General features: G+C 55.5%; 1 protein-coding gene across 2 annotated transcripts in view; it reads left to right on the top strand.

The window, feature by feature from the left end:
- The window catches only part of PTPRN2 (protein tyrosine phosphatase receptor type N2), a 601,207-nt gene that overhangs the window by 58,929 nt on the left and 527,442 nt on the right, over positions 1 to 14,836 (top strand). For both annotated transcript variants that reach the window (XM_065938706.1, XM_065938705.1), the window contains exon 2: positions 2,147 to 2,197. In XM_065938706.1, the coding sequence (XP_065794778.1) occupies positions 2,147 to 2,197 (51 nt within the window). The remainder of the gene's footprint in view (positions 1 to 2,146; positions 2,198 to 14,836) is intronic.

Genomic DNA, 14,836 nt, shown 5'->3' with positions numbered 1-14,836 from the left:
CTCCCAGGACGGAGGCCGCCAGTGCCCCTGCCCTGCGGCAGGCCAGCGTCGGCCTGTGCCTCTGCGGGGGACCTCGCACGCTCACAGGCAGGCCCGCGGCAGTCTCTTGTGCGGTCACTGCTCTTTCCCCCTGGGTCCTGGTGTGCATTTGGTTTTGTTTGTTCCAAGAGTCTCTGTTTCCCCCAGTCCTGTGGAAGTTCTGTAATCAAATGCCACTATTCTTCCAAGTCAGATTCCCTGGGTCTTCCCAGTCCCCTGGCTGGATCCGCAGCTTGAGGAGTCTGATGAGGGGTGTAGGACCTTTGCAACAGTGTGAGAACTCCTTTGATATTACTGGTCTTCAGTTTGTGGGTCGCCCACCTGGCGGGTGTGGGATTTGACTTTTAATGTGATTGTGCCCCTCCTGCGGTCTCTTTGTGGCTCCTCCGGTGTCCTTGGCCATGGGGTGGAGGTCAGCTACCCTGGCCTGATTTCACTGCTCACAGTGCCAAGACCAGAGGAGCCGAGGGACCTCCTCAGGGTCACTACTTTGGGGGAAAGCAGAGCAGAGTCAGTCTCCTACGCTTCCCCGTGCCCGCTGCCTCTGGGCAGGTGGAGGCGTTCACTGGCTTCCTCACAGGGTATCCTCTCCTCTGCTTGGCTGGGCTCTGCAGGGAGAGAGGAGCTCTGAGAAGAGGGGACTGGGCGCGGGGGTCTGTGCATGGATGAGGGAGGCGGTGAAGGCATGTGCTGAGACTGGACTGAGAAGGAAATGCTGTTTCTAATGAGGTTTGGTATTTCAGGAGGGTGGAGCTCTGCTTGGAGCTGGGGCCCCGGGCAGCATCCGGCTCACTGCGCGTCTGTGCCCAGGGTCTCCCTCCGAAAGCTTCTCCTCTGCGGCAGAGGGCCTGTAAGAGCGGGCGTGTAAAGTTGTCACAGGGAGGTGGGGCTCCTTTATTCTTGTGAGTGTGGGTAGTTCCGCCCTCTGTGAGGCTCGCGCCCTTGGTCCTGGGACCACGCTTTGCCTCCTCTGCAGATCTGGGCCTTCCTCAGACCACATCTGTCAGGGGAATGAGTGCTCCAGCTGTGGGATTTCAGAGCGATTCCCTTGTGAGGAAATAATGCCCGCAGACTTTACAGGCCCCCGGCGTGGGTCTCCCTGTAACTAGTAGCTGCCTTCTCCTCGTCCTCCTCGGTCACCCTTCCGTTAGCTCTCGAGCATCTGCTGTTTGCTGGCTGCTCCGGCAACGGTGAGGATGAGAAGATACATCTCTGCGGTTCCTCACCTTGAGTCTCATGTTCAGAGACGTTTTGCCCTTGGGTTGACATTACAGCACAATGTGGAGGGTCCTGCAGTGGACGCCTGGACTGAACAACTGACCGGCCTAGTCAAGGGGGTCTCCCTGGGCGACTGTGGACTTGGGTCTTGTGGCTGAGTAGGATTTGTCAGCTGGAGACACGGGAGCACAGGCCTTATGCTTCTGAAGGGATGTGTACACCCAGGAACCATCTGGCTTCAGTTGTCTCCTGCTGGAGCAGGTGTGACTATGCCTGGGGCACCCTAGGGACCGCTCTGAGTGCTGTTCCCATTGTTCACATCCTCCTGACTGGCCACAGCAGGCACCGAGGGTGCATTTCAGGTGTCCCTGGATGCAGGGCATCACCCTCCGTGCCCTTCCCCTGCCCCGCTTGTGGGTAAGCGCTTTCCTCGCCTCCCGTCTCGTCTCTTTACGGAGCACGCGGGCCTACCTCTGTCCACCTCTGGGGTCCGTCTGCCCTGGTGATGCCTCGGTGACGCCGTGGGCGTTAGGCACGGGGGTTTGACAGAGGACCCAGAGGTGCTACGTGGGTGATGTTGCGTGCAGAGCACCGTGGGCCTGGCCCCGTGAGGAGCTTGCCGTGGAGGTGCCCCCGACGGGCTCACCGCTGCCTCCCAGCAGGGGGGGGGGGACAGGATGACTGGTCGTCCTCCCGGGGAGAGCCAGCCCTGCTTCATTCCCTCCCCCCGACTCGAGCCAGGGGCGAGTGGCCTGGCTTCCAAATGCCCAGCGTCCTCTCACTGAAGCAGGCCCCCAGCGTCATGCGGCCCATGGACTCCGGGGCCAGCAGGGGCGCGGCCCATGGCGCACTGAGGCTCTGACTCTTTCTCCTCTGTTTTTCCTCCCAGGCTGCTTGTTTGAGGATGGCCTCTGCAGACCCGCTGAAACCTGTGTGAACGGTAAGTGCCAGCCCACGGTGACCCCAAGGCTGGCTTTATATGTGGAGCGGGGTCCCGGGTGGGCTCATGTTTGACTCTTCTGAGCGCGTGCATTGGCCTCGGCACCTCAGGCACTGACGGGGCTTAGGCCAGAGCACCCGCCCAGCCCTCTGCACGCGGGGCCCCAGACCTGGTGTGAGGGGGGTCGCCTCTCCCCCACCGTGAGTGTTTGCAGGGTGGGCTCTGTCCCTGCCTGCCTCCCGCCGTGTCCTCCCCATCTGGCGCGGGCGTCCTGGCCCCACCCAGCTCTCTGTGCCACCAGGGGCCTGCAGGCGGAGCCCACGAGTGGGACGTGCCCCCGGGACCCTTTGGTCCAGTCCAGCCTCTGCCCTGCCGCCTCCGAGCTGGCTTGTGTCTCCTGGGCACCCCAGCGCGCTGTCGAGGGCCTGCAGGCCTAGGTCCAGGGGCGGCTAGGCCAGCGTCCTGGCGAGAAAGTCCTGCTCGGAGCCTGTGGATGCAGGTCTGGGACAGCTATGTGTGCGTCCCCGCAGCGAACGTGTCCTGGGGACCACGCCGACGTGCTGGATGGCTCTGTTTTATGTTCGTTCTTTTTTGGGGGGACTCTGTGCAGATTTAGGTCATACCTGAATGGTCTAGTGGTTTTCCCTAATTTCTTCAATTTAAGTCTGAATTTGGCAATAAGGAGTTCATGATGTGAGCCACAGTCAACTCCTGGTCTTGTTTTTGCTGACTGTATAGAGCTTCTCCATCTTTGGCTGCAAACAGTATAATCAGTCTGATTTCGGTGTTGACCATCTGGTGACGTCCATGCGTAGAGTCTTCTCTTGTGTTGTTGGAAGAGGGTGTTTGCTATGACCAGTGCGTTCTCTTGGCAAAACTCTATTAGCCTCTGCCCTGCTTCATTCCATACTCCAAGGCCAAATTTGCCTGTTACACCAGGTGTTTCTTGACTTCCTACTTTTGCCTTCCAGTCCCCTGTAATGAAAAGGACATCTTTTTTGGGTGTTAGTTCTAAAAGGTCTTGTAGGTCTTCATAGAACCATTCGACTTCAGCTTCTTAAGCGTTACTGGTTGGGGCATAGGCTTAGATTACTGTAATTTTGAATGGTTTGCCTTGGAAACGAACAGAGATCATTCTGTCATTTTTGAGATTGCATCCAAGTACTGCATTTCAGACTCTTCTGTTGACCATGATGGCTACTCCATTTCTTCTAAGGGATTCCTGCCCACAGTAGTAGATATAATGGTCATCTGAATTAAATTCACCCATTCCAGTCCATTTTAGTTTGCTGATTCCTAGAATGTCGATGTTCACTCTTGCCATCTCCTGTTTGACCACTTCTAATTTGCCTTGATTCATGGACCTAACACTCCAGGTTCCTATGCAATCTTTACAACATCGGACCTTGCTTCTATCACCAGTCATCATCAAGAAAGCAAGAGAGTTCCAGAAAAACAGCTACTTCTGCTTGATTGACTATGCCAAAGCCTTTGACTGTGTGGATCACAATAAACTGTGGAAAATTCTGAAAGAGATGGGAATACCAGACCACCTGACCTGCCTCTTGAGAAACCCATATACAGGTCAGGAAGCAACAGTTAGAACTGGACATGGAGCAACAGACTGGTTCCAAATAGGAAAAGGAGTATGTCAAGGCTGTATATTGTCACCCTGCTTATTTAATTTATATGCAGAGTACGTCATGAGAAATGCTGGGCTGGAGGAAGCACAAGCTGGAATCAAGATTGCCAGCAGAAATATCAATAATCTCAGATATGCAGATGACACCACCCTTATGGCAGAAAGTGAAGAGGAACTGAAGAGCCTCTTGGTGAAAGTGAAAGAGGAGAGTGAACAAGTTGGTTTAAAGCTCAGCATTCAGAAAACTAAGATCATGGCATCCGGTCCCATCACTTCATGGCAAACAGATGGGGAAACAGTGGAAACAGTGGCAGACTTTATTTTTTTGGGCTCCAAAATCACTGCAGATGGTGACTGCAGCCATGAAATTAAAAGATGCTTACTCCTTGGAAGGAAAGTTATGACCAACCTAGATAGCATATTAAAAAGCAGAGACATTACTTTGCCAACAAAGGTCTGTCTAGTCAAGGCTATAGTTTTTCCAGTGGTCATGTATGGATGTGAGAGCTGGACTAGAAAGAAAGCTGAGTGCCAAAGAATTGATGCTTTTGAACTGTGGTGTTGGAGAAGACTCTTGAGAGTCCCTTGGACTGCAAGGAGATCCAACCAGTCCATCCTGAAGGAGATAAGTCCTGGATGTTCATTGGAGGGACTGACGCTGAAGTTGAAACTCCAGTACTTTGGGCACCTGATGCGAAGAGCTGACTCATTTGAAAATACCCTGAGGCTGGGAAAGATTGAAGGCAGGAGGAGAAGGGGATGACAGAGGATGAGATGGCTGGATGACATCACCGAATCTGTGGACATGAGTTTGAGTAAACTCTGGGCATTGGTGGTGGACAGGGAGGCCTGGTGTGCTGAGATTCATGGGGTCGCAGAGAGTCAGACACGACTGAGGGACTGAACTGAACTGTGCAGACTGTGGCGAGAGGTGACCTGCGTTGGAGGAAGTGCTGCGGCAGCTGTGTGATGGGAGGTCTCCCGGGTCGGGCCATCGCGCGTTTGCCGACCTGAGCGCCTCCTCACCACAGCCACACGGGCGGGCCTGTCGCTGGGCCCCAGCGCGGCTCCTCGTGCTTATACCTCGTGAAGTTTTTATCTGGAGGCAGCTTTTCAAAAAATAATTTCTTTAAAAAAACATGTCATCTGCCCTGACTTGGTGAAGTTGGATTCTAAAAGAAACAGGTGTGTGTGTTAGATTGATTGGAGGCTTGGGTGGACCGGCAGCATGAAAGCTGCAGCTCTGTGGCTCCCCCCTGTCCCCAGCGGGGAGCAGGCCTGCAGCTGTCACCTTCCTTCCCCCTAACCTCCGCTCACCTCCCTGGCGTGAAGGACACTAACGTTATGTAACGGAATAGCTGAGTTATGTGGAAACGGAACGCAATTCAAGTGTAAACGCAGGCCTTGACTTGTGGAGACAGCCGGTGTTTGATATCCCTCTGGTCCAGCTGAGGGCCCGCTGAGGCCTGGCCGAGCGAGGGGACAGCAGCGAGCAAGGATGGAAGGTGCTGGCCTGGCTCTCTGGCCCCGGGGCGGGGGCTGCGGGGCTCAGCCTGGTCAGGGGTGTGTGTGGGGGGGCATCAACGGACATTGAAGTCCCTTGGCATCCCTTCATTTATTAAAGCAGTCCTGTGTTACTTTTATAATAAGACTCGTCTAATAAAGACGTTGCAGCATCTGCTGAGCTGATTCTGAGAGGCCCAGTCCCCAGCTCCCAGTCAGGGCAGGCCTCAGGGAGCCACAGATCCTGTTCTGGCCGCAGGGAGGATCTTCTCGGCAGAAGTGTGCGGGGTGTGTGAGGTGGGTGGGCAGGAGGACAGACTGTCTTCAGTTGGGGCTGGCACTGGGGTGGTAACGGGACAAGAACCTGGGCAGGGAACAGCTCCCCAACTCTGGTTATGAGCTGCAGGGCCCAGGAGAGGAGCAGCAGAGGCCGGGACTGGGAGGCGCCTCCGGGACAGCCGCCCGGCTCACGGAACAGCGTCCATCCCATGGCAGCTGTTCATGGGCCCGGCTGGCAGGGCCTCCAAGCCGGGAGGAGCCTGGGGCAGCTCTCAGGCCACCTGCCTTCTTCTCGAGTCGGCCTTTCCAGGGTCTTGGATATGCGGCCTCCGGTCCTCAGGGCACAGACCCCCAGGTCTGTGAAGGATCATTCTTCCTCCCTCTATCCCCACTTTCTTCGTTTCCTGCTGAAGCTTTCTCAAAGGAAGCAGACTAAATCAGTAACTTTGTTGGAAGCTCTCAGAACACTTTTTTCCATGTTAATGTTTGGTGACTACAGGTGCAGTTTGTCAGCTGCTGCTGTGACCTGCTGTGCACCCAGCATGTCTCAGCAAGTGTGATGAACGGGGCTATTCTGTTCTATTGCACTAGAAAACCAGAATAGTAAGGAGCTTTAATTTGACAACTTGGAGACTATGAAAAAGTACAGACAGTCTGAAAAACAGATCAAGTTGGAACAACAAAATCGATGTGGTCTGAATCATGGGCCACCCAGGAGCCTGGCAAGGCCGTGTGGTCCAGACACCCCAGGCTGCGGGCGGAGGCTCGGGACTCGGCCCTGGTGGCTGCCGGCTCTGGGCAGAGCAGCGTGCGGAGGGGTTGCCTGGTGTTCCCCAGCCACCAGCTCTGAAGGCTGACTTTGAAGCTTGATGGGATTCCCATGGAATGGGTTCACAAAATCTGCTTTGTGAGAACCATTCCCACCTTCTTTCAGGAAGGTCACGCTCCCGTTTTGGCTTTTGCTGTTGAGGTAATAAATGCAGTGCTGAGAAACGGTTGGCTTACAGGTTTTTCACTTGGTGATAATACCCTGACTGGGCTTCTAGACTCCAAGGAGGTAGAGTTTGATGATAACTTGCCTGGATGCATCTCAAGTTCATGGCGCTGCAAGGCTTGGTTAGGGATGTTGAGGATGTGGCCTTTCAAGGACTGTTCTGTCAGCAGGATGTAGGGGCCAACCTGTGGGTCTGACCCTCACCAGTGGGCCATCCTCACGCTCGGCTCAGGCGAGTCCAGCTCCTGCAGCAGCCTTTGTGAGATGCTAGGGTGCATCTGAGGAGACCCCTGTGCTGGGAGACGATGACTGGAGGCCAGCCCCCTCCTCCGCCCACCTCCCCACGAAGCACTGACTGAGCTTACTGTGGTGGAGGCGGCAGATGAGACCAGTCACGTGCCCCCAGGGACCAGGAGGAAGTGCAGGGTCTGAATATTCGGAAGTCTGTCAGTTTGGGGCAGCCCGGCTGCTGTCTCTGATCCATGCTGCTCTCATCCTCTGAGAGGGGTTTTCCTTGAGAAGTTCCTGAATCACGGGAGAGAAGTTGTGTGCCTCTGTCTGCAGTTTGCCCAGATGGAGGGGTGGCATTTGTAACCTGGGGGAGTTTCCACCAGTCCATCTGCCTGCGTCAGAGAAGCGATTCCTCTAAGGAAGCACGTTCTCCTGCCGTGTCCTCGGCCTTTCAGTCTCATCTCCTCACTTCGCTGTGTCCTGGGTCCTCGATGGTGTCCTGCTCTTTCTGCAGAGGAGGGGCTCCGGGAAGAGGCTGTGCCCTGGCCAAGGAGAGCGTCAGGTGGACAAGCGCCCCTCCTTGGCGGCGTGGGGATATGAGCCCTGAGTAGGGATGTGACTGCTTTTGCCTCAGCCGCCCGGGCCCAGAGGGAGAGCGCGGCCCCCACCGCAGGTTTGCAGAGAGCCTGAGCTGGCTCGGGGCACACTGTGGGAATGTTGTCACCGCAGCCAGGCGTTTCCCCATGAGGAAGATCTAGCACGGAGCACACGGAATGGCCTCACCTGTCTCCTGCGGGGATGGTGTGGGTCCGAGGCTCTGCGGGCAGGACCTGGCTCCAGCTACAGCTGCCCAGAGGTGTGTGGCTGGGAGGCTCCTTCACCTTCCAGATCCCAGTTAATTACAACTCAGGGGAAATGAATGGGGATTAATTACTGAGTTAAACGGTGTGAAACAGAGTTTAATTTGGCATGTTAACAGGAAAAAAAATGCAATTTTGAACCTCACATGAATGACTGGAGATGAGTTACAATCGATGCAGCTCCATTTGAGCGGTTGCCACGCGCACGCACTCGCGCACGCGGCAGGCGTGCCCGCAGGCGCCCTGGGCTCTGAGGGGCCCTTTGCGGCTGTCCCTCGGGCTCGGCTCCTGCAGGGGAGCCAGGCGGGGCAGACCGGCTTCTCACTCCTGCTTCCCTGGCTACCCTGGCATCTCAGCTCAGGAGCCAGGAAGCTGCCCCTGGGAGTGCCCTGCTGTCCTCCGTCTCCTCCTCTGGGGTGGCTGCCGGGCCACCTTGCAGGAGGCAGGCTTGCGTTCCCCTCCCCTTAGCGGCCTGGGCCCTGAATTCCCAGGGAGCCACTGGGCCGCCTCTTACTGCTCCTGGCGGGCGTTTCTGGGGACTAGAGATGTCCCTGTGTCCGAGGTTGAGGACTCGCTTCTCTGCGTCTCACGGGGCGGTTCACAGCGCGTCCGGGGTGACCCTCGTGTCGGATCGGGTGTGTTTTTGTCACCACAGTAACCAGTCCCGGAGGGGACGGGGGTGTTTTACTGTCCTGAGGAAACAGCGAGAGGACGCACATACCGTGCGTAAAAGTGTGGTCGGGGGTCTAAGGAGGCAAGCCCCTGAGGGTCCACGCTGCATAGGGCGGTTGTGAGTGCCCTGATCCCAGACTCCCCGGCAAACTGCCGATCAGCCTTGCCTAGCCTGTGCCGCCGCCACTGCTGGACTCCGTCGGCCCCGCTGAGTGCATCTGTGTGCTTGGTGATTTGGGGTGCTGTCCGAGGTCCCTGCGGCGTCCCCTGCTCCCAGGGCACACAGGCAGCTGCTGCCGCTCCTGGCTGTCCATCAGTGCTCGTCGCAGGGGGCAGTTAGATGGTCCCTCTGGGGCCTTCCCCTGCCCAGGCCTCTCCAGGTACATGCCCTCCAGCAGGCACACTCTCTTGTCGGGACATGCCCTCCACGGGACACGCCCCCGGCTGGACACACTCCCCAGCCCAGCAGCCCACCCTTTCCCAGCGCCCACTGCCCGCCTGCCTACCCATCCTCAGCTGTCGCCTGCTGGGGATGTCCCCCACCCAGGGGTCCTCCCCATGGAGGATCAAGATGCGAAGATGGGAGGCGGCGTTGCTGTTTCCCAGCTGGATGCCAACTTTGAGGGGAGCACCCTGCTTGGGGTGTGTGTGTGTCTTAAAATGCTCTTGAAATATTATTTCTTCCTTCTGTACCAGTTTCTAGATTGACTTACCAGGTAGTCCAATTAACTGTTCAAAGTCTTTAATTATAAAGATAGGAGACGATAATGAATTGTCTAGTAGGTGAAACCTACTTGCATGTTTTCCACTGTGTCCAAACCAGGGCTGTTTACAGCGTTCTGTGGGGAAAGTTAACTTGAAGTGCCAGTTACGGAAAGCGTCTCCTACAAGGCCCAGGGTCCATGGTCCGCCCGGGATCTCAGCGTGTGCTGCTTCTTGGTGGATGCAGGCTGTGGAGTTCCGAGGCACTGTGGCTCTTTCCCTTGGGTCAGGGTTTGCTGTGGTGATGATCAGTCCAGTGGGCCACGGTGCGGAGCTCCGTGTAGCCGGGTGAGGGCGTGAGGCCCACCCCCACGCCCGCCAGGGCTTCCTTTCTGGTGCGTCTCTGCTCACCGACTGTCTGGTTTTGCTTTTGGTCGTATAAGTACTAGGTCTTGGTGTCTGCATAAGAACGTCACCGATGTACAGAAGAGAGCTGTTATGCTGGGCAGGTGTGTCGGGGGCCTGGGTGGAGCAAGTTAAGCCCAGCAGACTTTGTCAGGGCCAAGACGCTGCCCTGTTTGAGCTGTTTATTGAAGTGGTACCTGCTTTGCAGTTTTTTTCTTTTCCTTTCAAATGCTTAAAAATTTGGTTTTTAAGATACTTATGGCAACCTGTTTTTTTTTTCTCCTGCATTAATATTTAAAACGACATTTTTTTCTTCAGTTTGTTATTGTCAACTGTTAGATGGTTGGATAATCTGAGCTGTCTCTCAAAGCCAAGATTGGAGTTTTAATTAGCTCTTTTCAAATGAATCTAGGTTTTCTGAGGCTGCGGCCATGTCTGTCTCAGGAGCCCCGTGTCTGCGTTTCTGCACCTTAGGAAGCATCCACTGCTCAGAGTTGGGAATCCTTTCCTCACCCCAGCCCCTGCCCCACCCAGTTGCCACAGTGATTATAAGACGTCACGTTGGGTGCAGGACTGTGGCGTGGTCCAGGCTGCAGGTGTGTCTTCTCCCCTGCCGAGCGCAGAGGACATGGGCTCGTGCGCCCTCCCAGCTCTGTGTGACATCAGCCTGCCTCCTTGGAGCTGTCCCAGGCGTGGGCTGCTGCTTACCCACCCTGCCCACACTCACACCCTGAAGCAGTTCCTCATGGAGACAGTTGCTTGTCGCTCTTGAGGAGGGCTGTGGGTTTGCAGCAGGGAGGGTGTTAAAGTTTTAACATATTTTCATGGCTGCTCCTTCTCCGCCCGTAGGACTTTGAGTCTAGAATTGCTGCGATCTTGAGAGAAATGTGCTAAGTCCTCGTTCAGTTTTGGTTTGTTTTGCCGGAGGAGTTGGAGGAGACCGGGACTGGCACGGGGGTCATGAGCTATCGATGTTTTTAGCCATGACCAGAGGCTGGAATGTGCCCACAGTCATGCCACTGTGAAAAGCACAGAAGTCTGTATGGCTAACGCAAAAGTTTATACTAAACTGGAGTCCTAGAGATTATATATTGGTATTTTTAAAATGCTTTTTTTTTGGCCTGTGGGTAACCGCGTGGGGCCTGGCTTCAGTGGTTTGGCCAGTGCTATGTTGGTCAGTGGTCAGCAGCTAGCTCTGGGCGAGCTGTGTTGATTTGCAGTCACTTTCTGTGGCCTAAACTTGGCCACTGGGCTGATTTCCAGTCAGCGCGGCTCCACCCTGGGGTAGCTGGGGAGACACCGGCAGGAGCCGGGGCCGCCCCCTCAGGGCCTCGCCCGCCTGGGACACGGGATGCACGGCTGTCACAGGGCGCGTCTGCAGAGGGTCAGCTGGCAGCTGGGTAATGGCAGGGGGCTCTGCCACCCCCGACTCAGGAGTGACCCCCCCCAGCCGAGCTCGGTGGGGCTGTTTTGGAATGTGCGCTGGTCGGCTCCCTGGCTCAGAGCCTGTGAGGGAGTCCGAGGGGATTTGCGCCCCTCACATCGTTTCTGCAACTGAAACAGCCTTACCTGGTAATGGTGAGCTGGCAGGAGGCTCTGTGCTTTCCTGAGTGTTTTACACACAGAGCCCCTTGGATTATTGCAACATCCCGGAGAGATTCTTTCCTCCTCAGATAATTTTGTCATCTTTTTGAGGATGGCAGACCTGATCTCTTTGATGTTGAGTTTGGGTGAACGGGTCAGAATCGGATCTAGAACCAGGGCCGACCCACCGTCCCTCCAACTGAGCTGTGCTTGCTTCTCATGGCGGCGCGGGGGGTGTTGGGGTCAGTGTTGTGGGTTTGCCACTTGTGAATCTGCAGATGCTGCTGCGGCGAGGACATGGCCGTCTGTGGGAGGTGGATGTGAGGCAGGAATGACCGTGCTACAAGCAGCTTCTCAAGGGTTCAGGGCCTGGCTGGAAGCACCAGCTGGGCGAGCTGCCAGCCGGTGGCATCTTTCTCCCTGAAGGCAGATTCCGGTGATGGAATGAGCCGAGAGCCTCATGCCCACCCAAATCCCGGAGAGATCCTGGGCTGGGGCACGCATTGCCCGGGGTCTCGGCTGCTTTTGCCCTCATAAATATTAATCAGAGGAAGCCGCCTGTGGAAGGGCCTCCCCTTTATTCATTTGGCTTGAAATCGGTTTTGTTAATGGGTTTTAAACTTGTTTTCAGAATTGGAAGAAATCCCAGAGACTGGAAGCCAGGTGATCCTGTGGGTGGGGGAGGCCCTGTGGACACAGCCTGCGGCCAGCCTGGGGCTTTGGCAGGAGGGCCGGCCCCGTGCAGGCCTCCTCGACAGGGCTCACCGGCTCCGTCATCTTCCAGGGAGGAGGCTCTTCCTCAGCTGCCCGCTGTGAGGTCTGACAGGGGACAGTTTACTTTCCTGTTGTTTCCTCATTTTTGGAAAAAAAAAATAACAGCTCTGAATTTTGCTTAGAATAGAACTGATCCCCTGAGAATACTTGGAGAGAAAGAGGGGGAAAGCATGATGACCTGAAGGCCTCTCGGTGCTGGGGCCGGTCTGCACAGACCCCAGGCTCCCCTGACCCCGCCCCCCCACCCTGCTCTGGGTCCGTGGAAGTTAGGCCAGCCCAAGGTCAAGTGTCCAGACTTTTAAACATTGTGACGCGGTGAAGAGAGTGGAAGTAGTACAAGATTAATGGATGCATTAAAATAGCGATTACCCAGGCTGTGGTCCAGACACGGACTGGCTTTATCAAGACTGATGACCGGGGTTTTATGTCCTCGAGCAGCCAGTCCAACAGAATGAGGGCAGTCTGGACACCTGGGGGGTCCCGGCCCCTTCCCACAGTATTGCCCGGTCTTCAGGGAGCCTCTGGCTGCCTGGGTGGGCTCACCTGGGACGGAGCAAACCCTTCCCACCCCCACACCTTCTCTGCTCACCCAGCAGCAGGCACCCAATTCTACCGGAGGTAAAAATCCACAGAGCCTCACGCTCAGGGTTCTGTCTGTATGTGACCCTCCCCAGGTCCTGAGCTTCCTGCCCGCCTGGTCATCGGCACCGGCCGTCCCCTGGCCGTCCCCGGCCCGCGCCTCCTGCTCTGTTGCTGAGCCCTGTTCTGACGGGGGTCTCGGGCTTCCTCCTGCAGTGACTGCGTGAGCTTCCTCCTGCGGTGACTGTGGTCCTGAGCTTCCTGCCCACCTGGTCATCGGCACCGGCCGTCCCCTGGCCGTCCCCGGCCCGCGCCTCCTGCTGTCTTGCTGAGCCCTGTTCTGTGGGTGCGTGGGCCGTTTCTGGGTGGTTTTCAGTGTTTGTCTGTGGTAGGAGGGCCCCTGCGGATACCCCGCATGGGCCTTTGGGGGCTTGCTGACCTCCTAGAGGAGAAGGCGGGGCTTCTCTGGGGCTGCCTACCTGGGAAGGTCCCTTGAGTCAAGTTACTGGAGATTCTGCTAAGACACAGAAATGTCGGAAAGAAAGGGCAGATTATCCCACAGGCCGCTGGGGAAACACCCAGCTGGGAAACCCGCCACAGGTTTGCATATTGGGCAGTCTTAGCTCTTCAGCAAAGCAGAATGCACTTTATGTTCCCAGCTGTTGGAACAGAACACTGTGACCTTGCTTGATTATAACCTGTGTCCAGATGGAATTCTTCCACGTCTACTTTACCATTTTCCAGTGTCAGACCTTGTTCGGGTGGGAGGAAAACCCCCATGCCTTTTGCTCTGCACCAGCCAGGGTCTCTCCCTCACTTACCTAGTGCACTGAACAAATGCTCTGAAGGCAGCTCTGATGACTCGCAGGACTTAGTTGTTCTCATCTGTTTCAGGGAAGAGAAATGTGCTCAAGCGTTACCCAGACCTCTGAGGGTCCTGGGGACAGGGCAGCAGGTGTCAGTTCACACGCCCGAGCCCAGGGCGTCAGCCGCACCTCTGGTCTGACCGACGGGCCACCGGCCTCCACATCACGTGTCTCCGTCTGCCCAGTGGCTGTGGTCAGGGGCCCAGGCTGCCGACGGCCCGTGTCCGCAGGCTGGCCGGCTCTTCCCTGTCACAGACATAGATGCGTCAGCACCTTGCGTTTGGTTTCTCTGCTCTATGAACGGAATCACAACCAAAGCAACTAGACCCAAACTTTAAAAGCACTTTTTACACTGTGCTGGGGTGTAGCGACTGAGCACGCACACGTGCAGCTCGCACGCCGATTAGCAACCCGATTAACATCGTGGTTGTCGATTCAGCTGAACAGCGGAGGGACTCAGCCATACGCAGACATGCACACATCCTTCTGGACCCCGATCTGCCTGTGTTGGGTCTGGTCGCTGTGGATTAATGTTTTTGTCTTCTCACTCTGAAGGCCCAATGCAGTTAATTCATCTGGTCTGTGTGTGCATATGCACCTTCATGCACACACCACTGTCCTGATTTCTGAGGCAGAGACAGAATGGACTGAAAGTCCACACTTAGGGCCAATCTAAGCTCTGCCGCCAGCCTTTCCTTGCATTGCTATGTAAGTGAATTCTTCATGGAAGGAGCTTTCTCCTCCTTGAAAAGAGGCCCATTTTCTTACCTGTAAAATGAGGTGTTTGACTACGTCACAGTGTGTAGCTCCATCAGGGGTTGCCAACCATGGCTGTGCATTGAGGCTTTTAAACAACTGATGGCTAGGCATTGCCAGGGTGAGGGAGAGGGGATTGGCATCAGCTCTTTCCTCTCCTCTTTTAAAGCTCCCTGAAGTGGTTCTAATGCACAGCCATAACTCAGAACCACTGGGCCAGATGATTCCTAAGAAAACCTTCCAACCCTGAAAATTCCTCGACATCTACACTGAAACGCCGGCTGTGCTTTGAGCAACAAAGCCAAACGCATGGAGGGGGAGTTCAGTGTCCTCAGTATTACTTATATGATTTGTTAGCAAGAGCATCATTAGCATAGAAGATAGTTCTCTGTGGACATGAAAATCAGTGCACACGATGATTTAAGAAACTGCAGATTTCAACGCAAAAGTATCTTAGGTCAATAACCCTAGTCCAAGTAGTTGACAGCACTCTATACGTCGTTATTTAGGATATTTGCCTAAAACACAGAAGACTGTAAATAGCTATAAATATTATTAATACCTGCACAGTGTTTTATAATTTATGGGAGATTTCATACACTTTATTTCACTTGGGACTCACAATACCAGTCACACCCTAGACTGGCTGCTGGTCCGGCTCTTTGCGCAGGTCGAGACAGATTGGGGTGCCTGGCAGAACAGGGATGTAAACAGTTGGCACAGCTCAGTATGACCCGACCCACCCCGGCAAGGCCAGACCTGGTGCGGGGCTAGCGGGTCTTTGGCAATAGA

The sequence above is a fragment of the Muntiacus reevesi genome, chromosome 6 (assembly GCF_963930625.1).
Source record: "Muntiacus reevesi chromosome 6, mMunRee1.1, whole genome shotgun sequence".
NCBI lineage: Eukaryota > Metazoa > Chordata > Mammalia > Artiodactyla > Cervidae > Muntiacus > Muntiacus reevesi.
This window is presented reverse-complemented; position numbering and strand designations above follow the sequence as displayed.